This window comes from Mustela lutreola, chromosome 2 (assembly GCF_030435805.1).
Source record: "Mustela lutreola isolate mMusLut2 chromosome 2, mMusLut2.pri, whole genome shotgun sequence".
Classification (NCBI taxonomy): Eukaryota; Metazoa; Chordata; class Mammalia; order Carnivora; family Mustelidae; genus Mustela; species Mustela lutreola.
The window spans coordinates 13852535-13875319 of NC_081291.1; the positions used below are offsets into that span (position 1 = coordinate 13852535).

The 22785-nt window shown below is 50.4% G+C and overlaps 1 protein-coding gene across 3 annotated transcripts in view; it reads right to left on the reverse strand.

The window, feature by feature from the left end:
* The window catches only part of UNC13A (unc-13 homolog A), a 60314-nt gene that overhangs the window by 4545 nt on the left and 32984 nt on the right, over positions 1-22785 (reverse strand). The window contains exons 20-43 of one of the 3 annotated variants that reach the window (XM_059160459.1): positions 22425-22540; positions 21250-21413; positions 20706-20856; positions 20337-20405; positions 19939-20028; positions 19588-19722; positions 17856-17989; positions 16519-16604; positions 16215-16341; positions 15451-15547; positions 14933-15076; positions 14085-14168; positions 13468-13545; positions 13158-13246; positions 12541-12693; positions 11253-11376; positions 10341-10346; positions 8732-8770; positions 7572-7601; positions 6123-6179; positions 5676-5756; positions 4659-4806; positions 3673-3729; positions 811-903 (exon numbers count right to left, since the gene is read on the reverse strand). In XM_059160459.1, coding sequence (XP_059016442.1) covers positions 811-903; positions 3673-3729; positions 4659-4806; positions 5676-5756; positions 6123-6179; positions 7572-7601; positions 8732-8770; positions 10341-10346; positions 11253-11376; positions 12541-12693; positions 13158-13246; positions 13468-13545; positions 14085-14168; positions 14933-15076; positions 15451-15547; positions 16215-16341; positions 16519-16604; positions 17856-17989; positions 19588-19722; positions 19939-20028; positions 20337-20405; positions 20706-20856; positions 21250-21413; positions 22425-22540 — 2352 coding nt within the window. The remainder of the gene's footprint in view (positions 1-810; positions 904-3672; positions 3730-4658; positions 4807-5675; positions 5757-6122; positions 6180-7571; positions 7602-8731; positions 8771-10340; positions 10347-11252; positions 11377-12540; positions 12694-13157; positions 13247-13467; positions 13546-14084; positions 14169-14932; positions 15077-15450; positions 15548-16214; positions 16342-16518; positions 16605-17855; positions 17990-19587; positions 19723-19938; positions 20029-20336; positions 20406-20705; positions 20857-21249; positions 21414-22424; positions 22541-22785) is intronic. The other 2 variants (XM_059160460.1, XM_059160461.1) reach the window with 2 other exon arrangements.

A 22785-nucleotide genomic window follows, 5' to 3' on the forward strand; every position in this document is an offset into this window, starting at 1 on the left:
AGTGTCGCTTTATGACTAAGTTCTAGCCAATTCAATTTTAGTGAAGGGAAGTGATGTGGACAAATTTCAGGTTGTGGCTTAAACTTTCTCCTTCTTCTAGCTGCAGGCTGGGATGCTGCTAGGTACTGAATTCTTTGGTACCCTATAGAGGAGGAAAGGTACCCTATTAGGGATGAAAGTGCAACAAAAGGGGTGCCTGGGTGGCTCAGTGGGTTAAGCCTCTGCCTTTGGCTCAGGTCATGATCTCAGGGACCTGGGATTGAGCCCTGCTTCAGGCTCTCTGCTCGGCTGGGAGCCTGCTTCCTCCCTCTCTCTCTGCCTGCCTCTCTGCCTACTTGTGATCTCTCTCTCTGTCAAATAAATAAATAAAATCTTAAAAAAAAAAGAGAGAAAGTGCAACAAAAGATGGCAGGGGTGCCTACATCTGTGAAGCCTCCAATGTCAGCTCTGGGCTGATTGTCCTTGGCTACCTCTGAGAAAATTTCATTCTATCTTGTTTAAGCCACTGTCATTTTAGGCCTTGGTTAAAACAGTTCAATCTGTGTTGTAATTAAAACAAAAAACAAAAAAAGCCAACAAAAGGAAGCCAGGGCTGAGAGACGGAGAAGGTGGAATTAAGTCCCATAACACTGAGTCCCTGGATCCAGCCATGCCTGAGGGTGAATTATTTCTGGAATGTTTAGCTTTATGAGACTTTTTTTTTTAAATGAAAAATGTTTTTCTTGCTTAAGCTAGTTTGAGTTTGGTTTCTGTCATAGGACCTAGTGAGTCCTGGCAAAGGCACTCCCTCTCCCAAGTCAGACTACTCACCTTTCACAGTGACCTTGTGTTCCCCAGTTCCTGGATGAGTGAAGAGCTCAACGTGGACTGAAACTTCACCCACAGGGTCTTCCACACCCGAGCCTGGGCGGGGTAGGGGAGGATGCTTGGCATGAGCTCCATTCTTCCCACCCACTCTAAGGGACCTGGACCACTTCCCATCTACCATGTGCTGGCGGCACCAGGTCATCAGCCCTGACAGGGTGGCACTGAGGGTGGGGCTGTGATGGCAAGTGACCTTAGGAAGCCAAGAATGCTGGGTTCGGGCCTTTCCCTACCTTGCTGCATGATCTCTGGTAGATCTCTTAACCTCTCTGAGCTTAATGCATCTGCCCTTGATTTTTCTCATTCCACTGACTGCCATGTTGTCAAAACTTAGTCTTCATCTTACACACCACTGTACACACCCTGGCTTCCTGTGTCTCATTTTCTCCTTTTGGTTGCACCAATGCCACACTCTTTAGGTTCTCTTCCTACAGATTAGCTGCTGCTTCTCACTCTTTAGTCACTGCCTCCTCTTTCAATGGTCAAACTGTTGGGACTCCCTTCTTTGTCTTCACTCCCTCTCAAAGTACTCACACACTAGGAAATCCTACTGATTCTATCATCAAAATACAAGAATTTGTACAAGGAGCCCGCCTCCTTGGCTCCATCATGTTCCATCCCCCATCATCACATGCCTGGACTATTGCAGTAGCCCCCACCCTGTCTCCCGAATCCTCTCAGCTTCTCTTCATACACCAGCTAGAGTAAATCCTATTAGGTGAGCACACTTCCCTCCTCTGCTCAAAACACTTCCATGGTTTCCATCTCCCTCTGAAATAATCAAAGTCCTTTTGCAATGTCCCTTGCGATGTGTCTTCACTATTACCTCTCCTGCCTCACCTCTGTCCACTCTCTCCCTTGCTCACTCAGCTCTGAGGAAGCCACACAGTCTTCCTCACTGTTTCTCCAAAACGCTGGTGATAACCTCATCCAGAGTCCTCACTTCTTCTGAAGTGACAGTTTGTAGGGTTATCTTTATTTTCCCTGCCCCAACGCTATTCCTGTTTCAATTGAGAATCTCAAGTTTCCATTGAGAAATGGCCTCCAAGACCACCTCAGATCTCCTGGCTCCATCTTGCATGAAATGAACCATGGTTGCCCAATCAGAGCATTCTCTGCCCTTAATTGCAGAGATTGGCTCAGGAATGGTCATGTGACCCATGCTGGGCCAATCAGAGTTAGCCCTGGGACTTTAGCTGTAACTCTGAGGAAAGAGTATGGTGCTAAGCTGGCAAGGCTGTCTGCCTAATGAGGGAAAAGCCTACATCACAGATGTCTCAACAGAGACCAGTAACCAATGACATTGTCAGAAACTCTGGATCCAGCTATTATTGATGTCAACACAGCCCTTAATCTTTCAGTTCCAGGCCCACAAATTCCCTTGTCTGCTTGGGTCTGGGTAAGGTGTGCTTCTGTTTGTGGCCACCACAATGCCCTCATTGATGGGTTCTGATGGGGTCACTGAATGGGGCAGCTTAAAAGTTGTCTCTCCGTGGCTCTGGAAAGGGCATCCTGTGGGGCCTGGGGACCTGTGACCGCCAGCACCCCCGGGTTCCTTCCCTGCCCCTCAGGAAGCTCCCACACCTTGAGCACCCCATGCATGGGGGGGGGAAGATGGGGAGTCAGGGGTGGGTGTTCAAGGTTAATCTGGGTTACCTGGCACTGGGTGGGAAGTGACTGAGGCTCAGGGGACAGAGAGGTCTGGAGACCCCCATTACCCCACTACTGGGGCGTGCACCCCCCCAAACTCGCTGCCCACCCCAGGCCACCTTCCTTGTCATCTCAGGCTCTGGATCCCCCCTCCCCCCAACCAGTCACATGCTCAGCCTCACCTCCCCCCACCCCAAGGCTTATGCTTCAGCAAGCTCAATCCGGGCCAGACTGAGGGTGCCAGGGGGGGAGTTGGACAGTGGTGGGTGGGGTGAGGGGTTAGACCATGGCCAAAGCTAGTAAGAAGGGGGAGGAGGGCAATGCTGGGCGCCCCCATCCCGTGGTTTGCTGGCTCCAAGGGGAAGGGTCTTTCCTGGGCCTCTCTGTACCTACCCCAATCCCACCCCTCCCCGAGTCCCTGGCCCCCGTGTAGGGGAAGGTTCCTTGGGCAAGTAGCTTAATCTCCTTTGAGACTCAGCTTCCTCATCTGTGGAATGATGCACCGCCCTGTGGGGCAATTGGGAGAAATCTTTTCAAAAATCCCTGAGAAATGTTTCTTGGCACAAGCGCTGGCTCAGAGTTAGAGCCTGAAAATTGATAGTTTTCTATGCTTGGAAGAATGACATCAGTAATTAATAATAGTTAATAATAATAACAACAACAACAGTAACAATACACTTCCTGGGAGCTACTACAGGTATTACAGGTCAAGAACTGCTCCAAATTTAATTCATCTAATCCTAAAAGTAATCTTGTGAATTAAGGCCCTTGACTGTTCCAGTTTTACAGATGGGAAAACTGAGACTCAGGGAGGTGAGATAATCCCGCAGACGCCCAGCCACCAGAGTGGCAGAGCTGGGATCGGAGCCCACTGGGATCTGAGTCCACTCTTAACGGTGCAGGCGCTGTCCAGGGGACCCGGGATCTGGCTTAAGATGCACCCAGGAAGAAGCGGGTTCCGACTCGAATCGCTTCTCCTTCCCCACGTGGAACCAGCAAGCTGTCCTTCCCCCTCATCCACCTAGGCCCCCACAGCCAGTCTGGCCTGGGCCGAGCCCGGCGAGGCGGAAGGACGGGCCTTTTACTAGCCGGGGCCGGGAGGGGCGCAGGCACCGGGCACCGGGCGCGGGCGGGCGGGCGGGCGGCGGAGGCACGTACCCTTCTCAGGATAAATGTCTTCACTAAGGGTAAACCTAGTCCCTTTTCCACCATGGACTAATCACAGGGGAAGGTGGAGAAAGGAGGGAAGGGAGGGGTGGGGGGAGAGACGAGCGAGCGAGAGGCGAGGATGGAGGGTGAGTGTGCGTGGCGGGGAGCAGGGGAGGCGCGGAGAGGGGGCAGCGAGTGAGAGGGAGGAGAAACAAGAGAGAGAGAAACGTCAGCTGCAGACGGACGGACAGACAGCCTCCCGCTCCGGGGGGGACACCGGGGACACTAAAAGCAGCAGCTTGGACTGGAGGCCCGACGCCCAGGGAGGGCCCTAGGCCCTGGTCTGTCTGTGGGGGGAGGGGGTCGCTCCCCTGCCCCCAGCTTCTGCTTCATGGCAGCTCTCCCTCCCACCCCACTGCTGGGTCAGAGGCCAAACTTCTTTCCCTTGTCTTAGGACCAGTTTTGTATGGGGTCCTCACGGAGGGGAACGAGGACCCTGGAGTCCTGCTCTCCCCAGCCCCAGCTGCTGTGTGGGAACTCAGAGAGGGACAGGAGACAGAGGCAAGAGAAGAGACAGAGAAAGACAGAATTTGAGAAATGGAAAGTCCCTTGCGGTCCACGCCTCCAGGTCGGGATCCCGCCCCCGGGGCTGTCAATCATTCATTTGCTGCATGACGTCATACGCCCCGCCCCCAAGACGTCAGCCGCTCCCTGAATCCAATACTTCAAAGTTCAGTCCCTAGGAGCTGTCAATCACTTCCTGGTCCTGCTTCAAAGAAATCCCGCCCCACAGCTTTCAGTCACCTCCTGGCCCAATGACGTCAGAGGTCCCGCCCCCACGAGTAGTCTTTCACTCATTGGCCGCATGCCATCACGCAGCTCAGGCGCTCCCGGGAGCTGTCCATTGCCCCGGCCCATGTCACAGAGGAGGTGAGTCAGTGGCAGCCTCGCTGGCTAGGGGCTGGGTTGCCGCAGGCTGGCAGGCCGCCACTTACCCTGGGCCGCTTGTGTTTGCACGAAGGTCTTGATGAGCAGGTCCGTGGCCTGGGTGTAGAGGGACAGGGCGTAGCGCAGGGACTGCAGGTCTGGGCTCTTCTCCAGGAAGGTCTTCTTGAGGCCCACGCCACCCGCGTGGAAGTATTGCTGTGGAGGACAAGTTAGGCAGCCCCAATACCCCCTCCCCAACCCCGCTGCCCTTCAGTGGTGATGGGCTGGGAGGGGGGTCCTTCAGAACAACCCAGCCGTGCTCTGCTACTCCTCCACCTCCAGCCCTGCCCCAAAGGCGACGGTGGGCTTCCAGCCCTCTCAAAATAATACCCATCTCGCCTCTCCTCAAGCCCTTTGTGGCCCCAGCCCTGCAACCTCCCAGCCTTTTCTCTAAAGGTATTCCCTAGAACGCACCTGCCTCAGGGTCTTTGCACTTACTGTGCTCCCTGGTGGGACATCCCCACCCTCTAAACAACTTCAAGCACCTTATTTTGCCATAGCTGGTTCCTTTTCCTCCCTTGGTTAAGATCTCAAGGAACCTTCCTTGACCACCCTCCTGTTTCACTATAATTATTTCAGCAAAAATTCCCTTCAGAGTAGTTTTCATTTCATGGACACCACAGTGCCTTGCACTGAGTTCTTGCATGGGCTGGTCCTCTGCCTAGAATGCTTTGTTTGCTTTGCCTTGCAAACTCCTATGCATTCCTCAAGACCCACCTCCCACATGCCTTCTTTCTGAAAGCCCTCTCTTCTCCCTCCCTGGGCTCTCCCAGCCCCCATCCTTCCTTCTACCTTACCCTGGCCCCACAGAGCTGGGGCTGTCTGTGTCTGGCTGGCCCCCTGAACCCAGGGCTCCTCAGGGCTCAGCCATCAGCCAGCCTGGAACTGACAGAAGCATCAGGGAGTCATCAGGGAGTATTTCTAAATTGGATGAAGTAAGGTGGGTTCAAGCCTAGGTCCATGTCTACACCAGTCAAACCTTTTGCCTGCTCCACCTGGGTTGGGACAGGGGTGGGACCTCTCACCTTGATGGTGTCCAGGGCCAGTTCAACTACTGCACACTGCTTCGGGGTCAAGCTCTTGGCTTCTTCTCGTACCATGTGGTCCTGGATGGATGGAGACAGGGCCCAGGTAGGCAGACAGGCCCCACCTTAGGGATCTGCCTGGCTATGGGCCTAATCCCTGTAAAACTCTGACACGTTCAGTAGTGGGTCTGTCTTTTCATCATTGTGTCCCTGGTACCTAACACATGACAGGCACATGGCAGGGGCTCAATATTTGTTGAATAAATGATTTGTACCCTTGATCAAACTGTATCTGAAGCTGAGATTTGCAGATCTTTCCAACACACTGGAGCAAATAAATTGGGCTTAAATTGGTCTGAGTAGGGTTTCTGTCCCTTGAGCACGTCACCATTCTGTGACCTTTCCCCTAGGAAGCTTCCCCACCCCAGTCTTCCACTCTTGCCTCACCTTGAGTTTAGACAGCTGACCCAGCTCTTTGGCTGCATTGAAGATCATCTGGGTTCCCTGCAGGTAACAACAGTCACAGCCAAAGTGAGGATGGGGGTCCTCCAGACCAATCCCCACAGCCCTACTGACACTTTAGCCTTGGACACCATCTTGGTTCTTGTCCAGAGGCTCTGGGCAAGGCAGTGGTAGTGTCCCAGGGGCAGAGGTCTGGAGCTCCCCTTCAGGAAGTGCTGAGGAGGAGGTGGTGACTTGGTCCCTGCAGATCCCAGTGTGGGCACACTACCCACCCTCTCACCTCCACCAGGACCCCAGGTTTATGGGACAGAGAAGAAAGAGTAGGCAGTGAGGAGCCATGGGTGCGGGGAGCTCTGGATGGTGTTTGTCAGTTTGGGACAGGTTTGCCAACCCAAAGTCAGGGGGTTTTAAGAAAACTATGGGATGGTCTCTGGTGACCCCACCACCACAACTCCTGGGGCCCAATGCCACTGTGGGAGAATTTCCCCGGTCATCTGGGTGGCTGTTCGTCTGACCCTGTAAAAGGAAGAATCCTCCCCACCAACACACACCTCAGTACCCATCCCCCACCCTACCCAAAACAGACACCAGCAAGATGGCATCTGAGTTATGGCTCCAATGAGCCGAGGGGGCCTGGGTTCAAATCCCAGCTCTGCTGTGTGGTCCTGGGCAAGTCACTTAACCTCTCTGAACCTCAGCTTTCCTATCTAGTAGGGGAAAAGCATATCCACTTCATGGTCTAGCTGGAGCCAAATGTGTCTTTGTTCAATGTTCACTGTTATTATCATCCGGTTTCAAGGTTATGAGCAGTGCTGGGAGCAATCGTTGGCCTGGAAATCACGAGTCTTGCCCCCCTCAATCACTGTGCTGGGTGACCTGAGGCATGTCCTTGGACTTTTCTGGGTCTGTTTCCTTCCCTGGTTGACAGGGGCACCTATACTAGCTTAGGGGATAGGGTAGGCCCAAGTATCAGTGAGGTCTTGCATTTACTGGGCCCTGGGGTGGTCTGGGGTCCTGAGCGGACTAGGCAGGGAGGAGGGCCAGTCACAGCTGGGATGCTTGGAATCACATTGACGGTCTACCAGCTGGCCAGTGGGAGCTGGTAATCCTGCTGCTACTAATATCCTTACCATCATCCTGGCTGTTGCTACTCTTTTGGTTCCATGTCTGTGATTCCCTGAGGCTGTCCTGAGGCGTAGCTACTTAGGAGCCCAGCTGTCTGGTCCTTGGTTTCCCCTGCCACCCCTCCTCCCCTCCTGCCTCCCTCCCACCCACCAACCCTCACAAGCAAACCAGACAAACAAAGGAAGAAGAGACCACAGACGGGTTCACAGTGCGCCCCCAGACGGCACAGACCACAGAGGTGGAAGGAGGCATGGGGTGGGGAGGGGGTTGGGGGTGGGAGCCAGACAGACAGTGAGAGGCTGGTCTTACATCTGAGTGGCTTGGCAATTTCACCCTGCCCTGTGGAGAGAATCAGGTGGAGGTCAGAGTTTGGGTGGCTGTTGGGAGGATGCTCACTGGGGCTTCCCTGCCCCCTCAAAGCACAGTCCCGCTCCCCAGCCCACAAGCTGCCCCCCAGGTCCTGAGTCTAACACTGGGCCCCCTCCCCAGCTAGGCATCTTCCCTTGTCTCCCACTGGGGGCTCTGGCCAGACACTAGACTGCTGGCTACAACCAGCCCATCACCTGGGGACAGCCTGTCTAGGAATGGGGTGCCTTGGGCAGAGGGAGCAAAGAGAAAGAACTTGGGTTTCTCTCCTTTCCCAACCCCCAAGACTTCCCCAGCAGGCCTGACTCTAAAAGAAATGTACTTATAGGTATCACAAGTTCCCTCAATGTAGAGACACACAACCAAGTATATCCACACAAGTGCAGAAAGTTTATACACACACACCTGGATCAGCACAGGTACACACAGAAAAACTCACACACTAAAATATACACATGCACTCCCAAACACTTGCACATGTGTGCACAATCACACACATAAACTCACACACACCCCCACATGGATGCACTTACATGTATATGGTGCCTGGAACAGTGAATGTGCCCCCCCCCCCAAAGGGCTGTATGAGTGAGTAGGGAAGCCCTACAACCCATGTTCATGAAGCAGAGACCCCACTTGTGTGCTCACAGGTATGATAGTTGCTGCATGAATGCACAGCAAGGGCAACTATTCATGGATTGCCACAGCTTCCATCTCCTTACAACAAATACCCATTAGAACAATAAAAACAATACCAAAATCTACATGAAAACAACACATATCTCAGTCCAGGGCAGTGGTCCAGTGTCTGGGCCCTTCTCAAAGCCACAGAATTCAGCTGAGCCCAGGGCTGAGATAAGTGTTTTGGGGTTTGTTATGAGAGGGTGGGAACTGTTTGCACACATGTCTGCTCACACGTGCACACACACTCCAAGCCCTGTCCCTGGAGAATCAACTCATTCTGACTTCTGGCTTTGTGGGACTTGTTAGGACACCTGCCTTTACCTATGATCCCCAGCTGACCTTCCTACCCATGCACATGAACACACACATGCACCAGACACCAGAGCTCAGGACCTCAACACAGATGAGGCCCTCATTACCTTTTCTAATCCCTTGCCATGTTTTCTCAAGAGGGTGCCCTGCAGAGACAATGTCACAGGGTGATCAACCTGGCAAGCTATATGGGGTGGGAACCCAGGGTGATCACACATGTACTCATGGGGACAGGAGGTAAGGGGCATCTATATTGCACAGGGGGCTGATTGCTGGGTTGCATGGGAGAATGTGTGCATACCTTAATGACCATCTCTTAAAAAGCTATAAGAGAGTCTGAGAGATAGAAAAGAGAGAGGAGAAATAGAAATACATAGCCAGAGAGAAAGAAGAGAAGTCATTGCCAAAATATAACCCATTTACATTTACTGTATATATGTTTCTTGGGTCAACAGGAGATCAAACAGCCTTCAAATTCAGACAAACCTGAATTTGAAACCTGACTCTGGCATGTTTACTATGTGGCCTTGAGCAAGTGACTCCTCCTCTCTGAGCATCAGTTTTCCTCATCTGCAAAATGGGAATAATAATATCCACCTCACTAAAAGGGTTGTCTTGAAGGTGGGCTATAAGAGCAACTATGAGATCTAGCATACAAAGCATCACCAATAAATGTGAATCCCTTTAGCTTCTTGCCCACAAACACAATGTCTGTTGTTGGGTATGCTGCCACCAAGTGGTTACAGCCAAAGATGCAGACTGCAGCTACCAAGGAGTGAGATGAGCACTTAGGAACTTTTGACAGGTGAAATCTTTTAATGGCCTGTCTTGTCCACAAAGGGGGACTCTGAGTGGTTTTATTGATCTCTGCCTACTGTGTGTTTACATATTTCCACCAACAACAACAATATTAGCGCTAATTTTGTGAGCACGCCACAGGTAGTCATAGAGATGAGCACTTTAATGCATCATCCCATTTGGTTCTCACAACAACCCTCAGAGAGTTACTGCAGTTAACCCCTTTTTCCAGATAAGGAAATAGAGATTTGGAGGTGAAGTAACTTCCCAAGGTCACAGAGTGTGGCTGGGCTGGGATTTGACACCAAGTCTGCCTGTCACCAAAGTTATGAATACTGTTTCCCACCTGGGTGCCTGGGTGTGCGTCTGGGATTCATGTGGTCTTGTGATGGGAGTGGGAAGGTAGGGGTGGTGGGCGGCGGGGGGGGGGGGTCTGCGCTGAAGCTGAGTAGGGGGACCCGGGTGGTAAAAGCCTGTATTTTGGGTGGTTGCTAACAGTTCAGAGCCCAGAGGGGAGGCAGAGGGACTCCGTTGACTTTTAACCTTCCAGCTTTGGGGAGAGACCAATATCCTGGTGGAGTCTGAGCATGGGATTAAGGGTGAATTCCAACTAAAGGACGAGATCAGATGTGAAGGTGCTGGGCTCAGGGTTTGGGGTTTGGGAGCAGGAAAGCACCTCTTCTGCACTTACAATGGGGCGGGGTGGGTGGGCGTGGCCTCCCTCCCGCCAGGCCCCGCCCCCTCCCCATGCCCCGCCCCAGACAAACACAGGCACATCTAGGCGGAAAGTGGGACAGTGGGTGGGGGGCCGGTGGGTGAGGAGGGGGCACTGGGTGGGGGTGGATGCAGCCACGCGGTGGGCCGAGTCCAGACACAGAGCGGACGGACAGACAGACGGACAGAAGGGCCTCTACTTACGATCATCTGTCAGCCGCGATGGGGGCGGGTGGTGGGGAGGGGGGAATAAGTCACCATGAGTCTCCCAGGAAGGCCAGGGAGGGGGCGGAGACGGCACCGAAGGGGGGACCCCATGCCCCTGCCCAGCCCAGAGGAGACCGGCAGGTGACGGAGGTCCAAAGCCTCCCCACCATGATTGCCTCTTGGCACCCTGCCCACCCTCCCCAAGCCTCTCGCACCCCATCCCCAGGAATGTCTTCTCACTCTGCTGTGCCATCAGCCTGTGTGCCATTGCGGTCCTCAGGCCCCCACACCTCCCTGGAGGAACCCAAGTGCAGCCACACCCCTCCACAGATGTTCACCCAATCCCACCTGGAAGGCTGATCCCTGGGGAACAGGATCTCTGAGCTTTTCCCAAAAGGGTTCCAGAGGCATGGTCCGGATCCCTGGATGAATGCTGACCTCTGCTTGACCTCTCTGACTTTGGATGCTCTCTGTGACCTCTGACTGACCTCTAGGAGTCCTCTGTTCTATTGGTCTCTGATCTTTAAAGACCATGTATCTCCCCTCCTTTTCTCTTGATAGACCCTAAGAGCCCTCTGATGAAACCACTGACCCTTATGACCTCTGTGATCCCTAAGCTGACCTCTTTATGTTCTGGGTGATCTCTGACCTTCCTATGACCTCTTGACCCACATGTGACCTCTATGTCCCTTAGATACCTCTTAACTCTACTTGACTTCTTTGACATTTACATATCTGAACCATGAAGGAATTTTTTGATTCTTTGATGACTTTTGGTTCATATGCAACCTCTCTGATCTTTGAATGGCCCCACTGACCTCTGAGCCCCAATGACTTTGGCATCAAGTTCTCTGGGCTCCCACAGGGGAGGTGGCCCAGGAATCCCCTATGGCCCCCTGTGGGCCTCACCGTCTGGTCAGTGAGGGGCGGCAGGACGATCGTCTTCTCCATGGTGTTCATGACCAGCTTCCATAACTCCTTTAGCACCCTTTTCAGCACCGTCTTCTCACAGATTTTGGCAAAGAGAGTCAGGCTGGAGGCAAGAGGCAGGTCTGAGAGATAGCCCAGCTGGCCCTAACCCGAAGACTGCCTTTCCCTCAACAAATGGGCAAGGCAGGAAAATGCTTCATGCACACACAAGAGGGCACAGAGCCTGTACAGGGACCCCTAAATGGGGTCTGAGGAGACCCCATTGATCAGAATGGTTTATTGGGGCTCTGATCTGTGACACACATTAAAAGTAAATGATGGCTGGATAGGTCAGCAGCGGCCAGGCTGGAAGAGGACTCAGCACCTGGAGGAAGGCCTGGGCCTTAGCGTGAGGACAATGGGGAGCCATGGAGTGCTCAAGAGAGACAGACACAGACTTTCCTGTTCGAAAGAACAGAGTGAGGGGTAAACTGGAATAGGAAGGCTAGAGACTACGGACTGTGAGGGGACTGAGGCCATGTTCAGGCAAAAAGGAAGGGAATGGTGGGAAGAGGGCAAACTTGAGAGGGTAAACAACAAAGAATGCATGATTGGATGCATGGGGGTTGACAGAGACAGAGTCTCTGTCTCTGATGGATCCACCATGATCCATCCAGCAAATGACCCACCCATCCACCAAATGATCCCTCCCCCAACGTTCTTTAATGACCCCTCCATCTTTTTGCTTCCCCTGCCCTGCTTCCTCCCTCCCAGCCACCCTTCTACCCATCCATCCGCCCATCCTCCATCCTTCCTCTCTCCCTTCTTTCCTTTCACCCATGCATCTATCCTCTCATCTACATTTCCATCCATTTATCTGTATTTCAGTGCATCCATCCATCCATCCATCCATCCATCAATCCATCTATCCATCCATTCAAATCTTCACCTAACTTCATCTACCCATCCACCTGTCCACCCATCCCTTCTTTTATCCATCTATCCTCCATCTAGCCTTCTAAGCATTTATCTTTTAATCTACCCATCAATCTTCCCACCTATTTCTCATGTCATCTATCCATCCGACCACCATCCATTAACTCATACGGAAGGACTCACCAGTCCATCCAACCATTCACCCATCTTTCCAACCCTTCATACCTCCACCCCCACACCCATCCAAACCATCTAACCAGCAAACATGCCCTGAGTGTCCTCTCTAGGCCAGTCTCTAAGAACCCCATCCCTAACCTCTTCTGGCGGTCCCAGTCTACCCAGCCTGGCTTACTTGCTGTCCAGCAGGTCCATAATGGGTTGTAGCACATTGTCAGCATCCTGGGCCACGCTGCTGCAGGCACTGGCTGGCACATTGCCCGTGCCCTTCACCTGGCTGAGGATGTCGCCCATCTGCTTGACACATTCCTCAATGTGTGGCTGGAAGCTGGGGGCACAGAGGGGAGGAGCTCAGTCCAGACTTTCCAGGCCTCCCAGAGAAAGGGCCAGAGGAGGCTTCAGAAGCTGACCATGGACCTTGGTGTTTTATCCTGAGCATCAAGGAGCCATGGCATATAACTGAGCAGGGGAGGGAGTGGTGTATGATAGCTGGATTGGGCACAGAACTAAGACATTCACCTGTGCTGTTTATTTCACTGCACAGTCCTACCCAGATGCTATTGTTATCATCATCCCCACTTTGCAGATGAGTAAACTAAGGTTCAGAGAAGTTAAATAACTCACCCAAGGCTACATATTTAGCAAGTGGTGAAGCCAGGATTGAACTCAGCTCTGTCTAACTCCAAGCCTGAAGTCTTCACCACTACATCTGCTGAGTCTCTGGATGCCCCAGGCTCACAGGTCTCGGGGCTGCCCCCTCCTGTCTGCTCCCAGCCCTGGAAGTGTTCCCACCTGGTAGCAAAGACCCGGCTGAGCTCATCCAAGACATTGTTGAGTTTCACCTGGAGCTCCTTCAAGATGTCACTGGCCTCAGCATCAAGCTGAGGAGGGAAAAAGGACATCAGGTTAGATTTATAAAGCATCCACATAAATGGGGCATTTTCTCACCCAACAGAGGGAAAGAGATCCCAAGGGACTAGGGAGGAAACAGGCACAGAAGATAGAGCTGCTTGCTTGGATTAGAGGCAGTGCTGAGATGGAATTCATCAGGGGACTGCAGGGATGGAGGGGAAGTGGCGACCCTACGTGGGGCTCGCCTCACCTCCTTCCCTCCCATGGCTTCGAACATCTTCTCTAGCTGCACGCGGAGCTGCTGAGTATTGTTCATGAGGATGCAGGGCTAGGGATGCAAACATAGCAGGGAGTCAGGGCTCAGGACCCCTCCTCAAAGCCTCCCCCATCCACTGCCAGGGACCCCAGGATGGTTTCAGGGTCTGGGTCCAGAGGAGGGCCCCATAGGGTCATTGGGAAATGGAAGGCTGCATTTGGGACCCAATTCCTGGAAATGTTGGGGTGGGGGGCTGGTTTCTGGAGATTAGCAGAGGGAAATAGGGCTCAAGTAACTTCTCCAGGGTGGGCTGGGATTCTGGGAATAGCAGGAAGGGGGGAGTTCCTGTCACATACCCACATTCTCCTACATGGGCTCAAAGCTTTGCACACTTACATCCATACACCCTGAAGACTTCATTCACAACAATCAGACAATGACACACTGAAGGCATGTGCCCTCACCTCCAGATCACCCCCAATACATATAGTCAAGTACATGAATACACACAGACACACACAGATATAAGTATCAGGGCCCAGGGAAGGATGGAGACTTGGAGGTGCAGAGTGGGGCTGGGAGGGGACAGGATAGGGTCCCCCACAGGTCACCACTTTCTCCTTCTCCTTGGAGCAGTAGGAGGCGAAGTCCTTGGAGATGATGTCCGCATACTGGAGGAGCACATTACTGATGGTCTGGGGAGGACAAAGATAGGGAGTAAGAACAGGGGCTAGGGCTGGGCGGGTCCATCAAGAGCCACTAGTGAGATCAGGAATGAACCTGAATCCCTATGAGCACTCAAGATAGACCACTTGAATGAGTGAATTCACTCAGGATGACCCTCACAACCAACAGGAGGTACCACCAGGTAAAGAAGATTATTTTATGTAGACCTAGCTCTTTCACAGAGCAACCAACCATCACATGAGTCCAGCTCCAAACACAAGCATGACTGAACCCCAGATGGAATCCCAATTCCTACTTGCAGGAATCCCAATTCCTACTTGCAACCCAGCCTCAAGCCACTTAACTGGAACCCTCAACCCCAGTAAGATGGTCCCAACTTCCAAACTCACCCCAAATTCTACATAAATCCCAACACTCACTCCGACCTCCATGCCAAACTGAATCTCATACTAATAGTAACCCTAAATCCAAACCCAATCTCAACCCCATTTTCAGCCTTGATTCCAGCTGCAGATTCATCTCCAACTTTAACCACAACCCTGACCTCAACCCCAACCCCAACCCAAATGCTATCCCCAACCACAATCCAACACTGTTCTCAACCCCAATCCCAATCCCACTGATATCACCAACCCCAACTTTGACCTCAATCCCAAATTTAACCCCAATCCTGACCTTGACCCTAATCCCAGTTTCAACTGCAACCCCAGCCTCGACCCTATCCCAATCCCTCACTTGGACTCCATCCCTAACCCCACCTGCACTCCCGCACCTTGGCAAAGCGCCTCATATAGTGCCCCACGATCTGGGGGTCAGGGCACTCGAGTTTCTTGATGATCTCAAAGCTCTGGTTGAGCTGGGAGAAGACGTCCACCACAGAGCAGGAGAATAGGGCATGCTCTGAGGTCTGCTGGAACTGCAGTGAGAAAGAAGCCAGGAAGGAAGAGAGGAGTCAGAACCAGACAGTCCCCACCATCTAACCCTCCTGCTTTCCATGGGGAGAACCAGAGACCAACTGCCCTGGGTGAGGCAAATAGTGTGCAAGGATGACTAAGAGGTAGACACAGAGGCGACGAGGAAGGAGGGGCTCCCAGCTTGAACTTGCATTCATTTGTTGAATGAACAAAACACTTTCAACACTATGAACAAGACGAAGATGGTGGCCACCTTTCAGAGACTGGCTTCATCTCAAGAGCAATTTTTGACCCCATACTGGATCCCAATGGACCCCAGAGGGAGTGAGGCCACTGTGAGCAGACTAGCGGCTGGATCATGGGCCAGTCTCCTTACCCCATCCTTCTTGTCTCGTTCCAGGGCCCCGTGCAGGAAGTCCCGGGACACCTCCTCATTCTCATCCAACCACTGTATGACAAAGGGCTCAAACCACCTGGAATAGAGAGCATGGGTGGGGGTCTTGCCACCTCTTGTCCCCTAACCCTCTGCTTTGCCTAGCTCTGAATGGTACTTGGGCAGGTCCTTCTCTCCCTTGAACTCACCCTGTGTCCTTTGGATGGGTACCCCCTGCTTTCCTACCCCACCAGGTCTCAGTTACTTCAGCCATGAAATAGACCTTGTGACACTGTCACGGCAAGCCTCATACTCGCAGGATTCATGGTTCAGATAAAATACCCATGGACAACTGGATTTCCTCTCTGGGATCCCATTTACCTGTACAACAGCGGAGAATCTATCTCACAGTGCTACTGTAAGCAGTGATTGACACAACACATTATTAAATGTTACCTTGGGCAAGCCCTTCAGCATTAAACTCTTCATTTTCTCATCCACAAAATGGAAATTATAATGCCCCCATCTTATAGAATCCTTGTCAAAGGATAAATGAGAAAAAGCACTGCTCAGTGCAGTTCCTGATATTTAGACAATAATTGTCTGGGTTATGGGAGCCCATAGTCCAATGACTGAAAATAGAGAATGCCAGGATTGTATCCCACTATGCCCTTGGTGCCCAAAGAACTCTGAGTAGGTCAGCCCTCATCTCTGGGCCTCAGTCTAGCTGTCAGTGCTACGGTTCTGGCTTTGGGCAAGGGACTTACGCAGGGTACTCAGGCACGCGGTCCTTGAAGGCAGGAAGCTCTGCCACATACTCATTGTACAGCCACTTGACCTTGAAGTGTAGGTTCATGTAGTCAGCACTCTTGCATAGGCGATGTTTGTCATGCTCTGGTAGGGGGAGAGTGAAAGTCTCCACCATCTGTCTTGGCAGCACCAGCTCTCACCATCACAGGTGTCCAACCTCAAGCTTGAGGTTCCAGGATGCTCACAGCCTTGCAGGGGATACTACTGAGGCACAGCTACCTGCTGTAGCCAGAGTAGCAAACATGGGGATGGGGTACTCACCCTCCATGGCATACTTCATGTCCTGTGCAAACAGGTTCCACATCACTTCGGCACTGATTTTACCCACATTCAATTCCTGGGGAAACCTAATGAAAGTCATGGAAGTATGAAACCTTGGCAGAAGGAAGCAGGATGGCGAAGGCTGCTTTGGCCTTCTTAGCCCAGAGGGTAGTACGGGACAGACAGTTCTGGATTCAAGCTCCCGCAAAGCCACTGACTTTCTGAGTGACTCAACTGAAGCCTTGTTTCTCCTTGAGCCTCTACCTGTCTATCTTGCCATCCCTTCATCCATTCATTCACCCAGTCATTCACCTTCCTACCCATCCATTCACTCACCCATCTGTCTATCCATCTATCCATCCAACCATCTATCCATCCATTCCTTTATTTACCATTCATCCTTCCACCAATCTATCCATTCATCCACCTACTCATCCACTCACCCATCTCCCCATCCATCCATCCATCCATCCATCCATCCATCTCTCCATCCAGTCAGCCATCTGTCCATTCCTTTACTACTCATTCATCCTTCCACAAATCTACCCACCCATCCACCTATTCATCCAACCATCTACCCATCCATCTGTTCATCTCCCCATTCAATCATATCTCCATCCATCTGCCTGTACTTCCATCCACTCTTCAGTCCATCCATCCCAAATCCCTGATCTTAACTGAATATCTAACTAACCAAGAGATACTGGCACACCGAAGTTAGAAGCCTCTCTAGCACTCGGGGAAAAATAAGACACAACAGTTCATTCAGTTAACAAAGATGAAAATTCTACAGACGTATAAACCTATAAACCAAAACTGTGTACATACTCACACACAATTACATAATATACAATATTGTATATTGAAGTGCATTCCACAATTGTATGCATATACAATATACAATTAAACCCAAAGGCACAACTATACACAGAATTATACCCCCACAAAATATATAATGCAATTTAAATGTAAAACATTTAGTAGAGTATCTAGCACATAGTAAATACTTGAGCAACAGTGTCCCTTGTTATTTATAAACTCACACACATAAACAAAATTATATACATATGTACACATTGTTATTCACACAAATCAACACATACAAAATACATGTTTGATTATACCAGTGATTTTATACATACACACAATTTTATGTTTATGTTTACAAATTATGCCCTATTTCATTCTGGCACAACCACACCTATAGTTGCCTCCACACACACATCATTTTATATGTAATTAGACATGATCACCTTTACACATAAAACACAAAATTGTATACACATACATACACACGATGACCTCCACATAGTTAACTGCACAGATACACAACTCACTGGTTGAGGCAGGGAGTGTAGGAATTCTTGTCTTCCTCAATGATGGACACTATGAGAGTAATCAGCTTGGACCAGAAGTCAAGGTTCTTGATGCTGGGTCCCTGTTCCTCTGGGGGAACTTCTCCCTTCTTGGCCTAGAGTGGGGAAGTGGAAACATTGGGCAATGGTGTCCATGGGTAGGCGCCTCAGTTAGTTCATTATTGAGGGGACAGAAGGTTAGTGAGGAAAGGGTCCCATTAACACATGGGTGGTTCAGGTAAGAGAGCTATATGAAAAGGAACTGAATTCATTAAACTGGCCCAAACAATTCATGCCCATGCTGCTCAACAAGTCTTAATTAGACTCAACTCATAAAAGTGAATAGAACTGAATTTAGTTGAAAAAAACTGAATCCCACTAAACCAAATGGAACTGAAATGAATGCCAATCAGGCCCATTTAGCTTAACAGATGGAGATTCTCAGAATTAATTCAATGAAACTGAACTTGGGCCAATTATACTGAGTGTAGTGGAATTAAACTTAACTGGATTGAATTAAACTCAAATGAATTCAATTGGATTGAACCTAATCAACTCATCCAAAATCAACATTATCCTAAGTCAAAATAATGGAAATAAATTGACTTGAACTCAACCCAACTAACTTAATCTAATTCAACTCAACTGAGTCGTCAGTCCAGTCCAACTCTACCTACTCAACTGAACCTAACATATTCAGGCAAGTTCAACCCAACTGTAGCCAATCAGTGAAAACAAATGTAGCTAAATTCAACTGAAACGAGCCCAACTCAACCCAACTCAAGTGAACTCAACTATATCTAACCCAACAACCCAGCTCATCCTCACTCAAGCTAAATCAACCCAGTCAAGAATAACTTCAAATCAACTGAATATAAATAAATGGATTTTTATTAAGTGAAACTCAGTTTAATCCAACTCAGTTCTGCTCATCAACTAGCCAAGAGCAATTTTAAGTCACCCGTACAGAAATAAATGGAACTAAACTGTTTATAGAACTAAACCCAACCCAATTTAATCTAGAGAACCTCAACCCAATTCAATTAAAAGTGACTTTATTTCAACTCAGGTTGACTTCAATTTGAAGTCAACTGAATGTAAATAAACAGAATGAAATAAAATATCACTAAAGTGAGCTTATGTGTTATCGTCTATCAGAAGCCCAAGGTGAAGTAGGGGCCACCTTAGCTCCCACAGTCTCCTGCAATTCCTCCATCCCAGAGCTAATCACCCTAGATTATGAATTTCAGTGTATATATCTTTCTCTTCTAAAATGGTATGAACTCCTTGAAACCTTACTGACAATCCTGGCATTATGTGTCTAGATAAACAAACACATGTTGAAAGATCTCAAATAAATTGAATTGAAATGGCCCAAACTCAATTCTACTCAAGAAATTAAATTCAACTCAACATTTATTGAATAGTGATTCTATCCCAGGCAAACTGCATGCCAAACTCAACTAAGTTTAACTAAAACTGAACTTACTGAATATCTATTGTATATCAGGTGCTAAACACTTACTTATATTTTATCTGAAGATAGCATCTCATTAAATTTTCTCCTCAATTCTGAGATAAGGTTTTATAACCCCATTTTACAGAGGGGAATACTTAGACTCAGTTAAATCACTTGATAAGTGGCAGACCTGGGACTTAGGCCAAGGTCAGGTTGGTATCCCCTATTCTATTCTGTTTTATCTAGGGTCCTCACCGGGTCTGTCTGGTACTCCCGACTATAGAGTTCATGACAGTTGTTGAAGATGTACTCATAAGTAGAGTTGAGGCAGGCTTTCACACAGTCTTTCACCACCTGGCTGGCTCGGGGTGGGCTCTGGAGTTCTTGCACCTAGAGGGAGGGAGAGAGGCACAAGTCCGCACAGCTGGAACAGGAGGTACCAGGAAGTGGCTACAAGTGGTTATGGGTTTAAGGAAATGTCGCAGTATGAAAGCAGAGGGTCACTGAGAAAGGGCACTATTCTCTAGGAGAAACCTTACTTGATTAGGATCTAAGAGTGTTAGAAAATGCCTGTTGGAGACTGATGGGACTGGGTCTCCTTCTTACCTTCATCCGAAAGAAGGTGATGCTGGTGAGAAGGTCCACAGTGGATTTGAGGTCCTGGAGTCTCTCTGGGCTGCTGGCTGGGAAGTTATTCTGTTGGAAGGGAGAAGAGAGGTGGGGTTATAGAAGAGGGTTGGGTGGGGGGAGACTGTTTTAGGGGAAAGGCAAGAGACCCCCAAGTTTTAGGAAGTATGTGAGGGTCCATGAGAACACCTTGAAGCAACCAGGGGGTTCTAGTTGGATGCATACTGGGCAGGTGCAGCCCACATATGTGTACTCATGTCAAAGGCACACATTCCACATGTTAAGATGGGTCCTCCCATGTGCACATGGGCTGGGAGCTCCCCCCTACGGGCACACATGTGTAGGAGCAGGCAAGTCATCATGCATGTACTTCTCACCCGATACATGGAGAGGTCGATCCGCAGGGAGTTGTGCAGCTGGTCCAGGAGTTTGACAAAGCGCTCTTTCTGAGGAGGGAAGAGAGGGGGATGAATGGAAGCAGGGACATGGGGTTCAAGTGTAGCAGCTAAAGCTGGCTGCCATATTGGGTAAGTGCTTACTATAAACTAAGTGCACCCCTATCTGAACCCTCGTAATATCCGTTTCCATTCTACAGAGGGGTAAACTGAGGCTTAGAGAGGGCAAGTGACTGGTACAAAGTAACACACTAAGTCAGGTCCAGGTTGGAGACGAGGGAGTCACACGGGGTGTGACCAGCACAGGGTTGGGCTCTCCTTCCTCCCCCAGCCCCAGTCCCTGGGACTGACCCCGAAGTTGGAGGCAGCAAAGCGGTCAGAGGCGGATACATTGGTGGAGGCGGTGGTGTGCGCGTAGTAGGCATTGATGTTGGCGAGCAGGGTGCTCATGACGGCAGGCACCCCAGGACACATGTACTTGGAGGAGAGGCAGGCAAAGTGGCTGGTAGGAGGGAATGGGAGAAACTGGGCCTGGCATCCAGCCAGGACAGGCAGTGTTCCCCCCCCCCAGAACGCCTCCAAGACAGCATCTGTGAGTGGCTCCCTCTGACCCTCAAACCATTCCCTCTGGCTGATTGTGTCTTCCAAGTTTCTCTCTGTCTCCTCTCTGGGTTGCCCTATCTCTGCTCTACCTCTGATTCTCACCCCATCACTTCAGCTCCTAGAAATGGCACTTTCCAACCTCCAGGGGATTACAGAATGCCCATCAAACCCACATCCTCTTTGGCTCCTTCTCCCAAGAACCCTTCCATTGCTAGGTCTGCCAGGGTCCACTTGGTGGCCCTCTCAGTTTCCTGCACCTTGCCCTCCCGTCCACCCCAGCCTGCAGCCTCACGTCATGGCTTGGTAGATGGACTCCACACCATAGCGCATGGCAAATTCATCCACAATCTCCTGGGCTGTCTCATCATAGTAAACCTTCCAGGCGTCATCACCCTTGGCATCTGGGATCTTCACAACCCCATTGTTCTGCACGTCTGTCACGAAGTGGAACAGGTTCTGCCACCAAGATGGAGAAGGCATCATGAAAAGCGCATCGAGACACAAGGGGTCAGAGATCCCAGGTCTGGGGAAGCTTACATCATCCACTCATTTATTCATTCATTTATTTGTCTATTCTTCCATCCATCCACCACCTACCAATTCATTCAATTACCAAAAATTCCACCGAGCAAATCACCCATCCTGTGACACTTCACCCACCTGGCCACCCATCCATTTACCTATCCATCTACTCATTCACTCAGAGATCTAGCTACCCCAGAATCCACCTACCCACTCCTCTATGCTTTCTTACATCTTTCCACCCATCTATCTCACCTTCCATCTGTCTGCCTGCTCATTCATTCATTCATCCACACACCCACCCATTCATCTTCCCAAAATCTCATCCATGCACTAGTCCTCCCTTCTAATAATCCAACCACACATCCATCCACCCCCTATAACTACCCACAGCTTAATGTGTCCATACAGCAATTCATCTATCCACCCATCCAACCATCCATCACCTATTTATCTACCCATCAATTTATCCATCCATTCACCCATCATCCATCTTTCTATCCATCCACCTAATTTGCCCCCAAATTTACTCATCCACTCATCTCTACTTCCAACAGTTCAACCACATATCTGTCTGTCCACTCATCCTTTTATCCACTCATTGTCCATTTGTCCATTCAATCCTTTACTCATTCAACAAACTGAATTATCTCCAGGAGACCCTTGTTCAGGTCTGGAACAGATGGGAGACCTGGAGCTGTGTAGTGAGAGTCTGCCTGGAAGTCAGGGAGGGCTTCCAGAAGGAGGGGACCCTGAAGCTGGCTGGATAAGGAGGAGTTTTCCAGGCAGAACGAATGACATGGGGGACAGTCTTAGAGGCCCAGGGAGTGTGGATGGTGTGGCCGGAAAGAGGAAGGTAGAACTAGGGCAGGCAGGAATGGTAAGTGGAGGCAATTTGGGAGATCACAGTGAGCTCTGAAGGCAGGGAAGAGCAGCGGGCCTCACCTCATGCAGACAAGTGTACTGGACATGGTACGGGGCCACCTTTTCCTCGCCTTTGATCTCCACACTGATGTGCAGCCGGATGGCACCCGATACAGCAGATTTGTCAGTCCGCTTGTCTGGAAAACAGAAATGGATGGCTGCAGCAGAACTTTCCAACACAGCCTGGGGTATTTTAATGTATGCATGACTGTAGCCCTCCTGGACTCCCTGAGATTAAGACCTGGGTATCTTCTCAGATTGGTTCTTTAAGCTTGTGCCATTCCTATTAGCCTAGAACTTGCTAGGTCATATCTCTTCCTTCAACTAGAACTCCAGACCTTGCTTCCAGTTAAATTCCCGAGTCTGCATCTTCCTCTTTAAC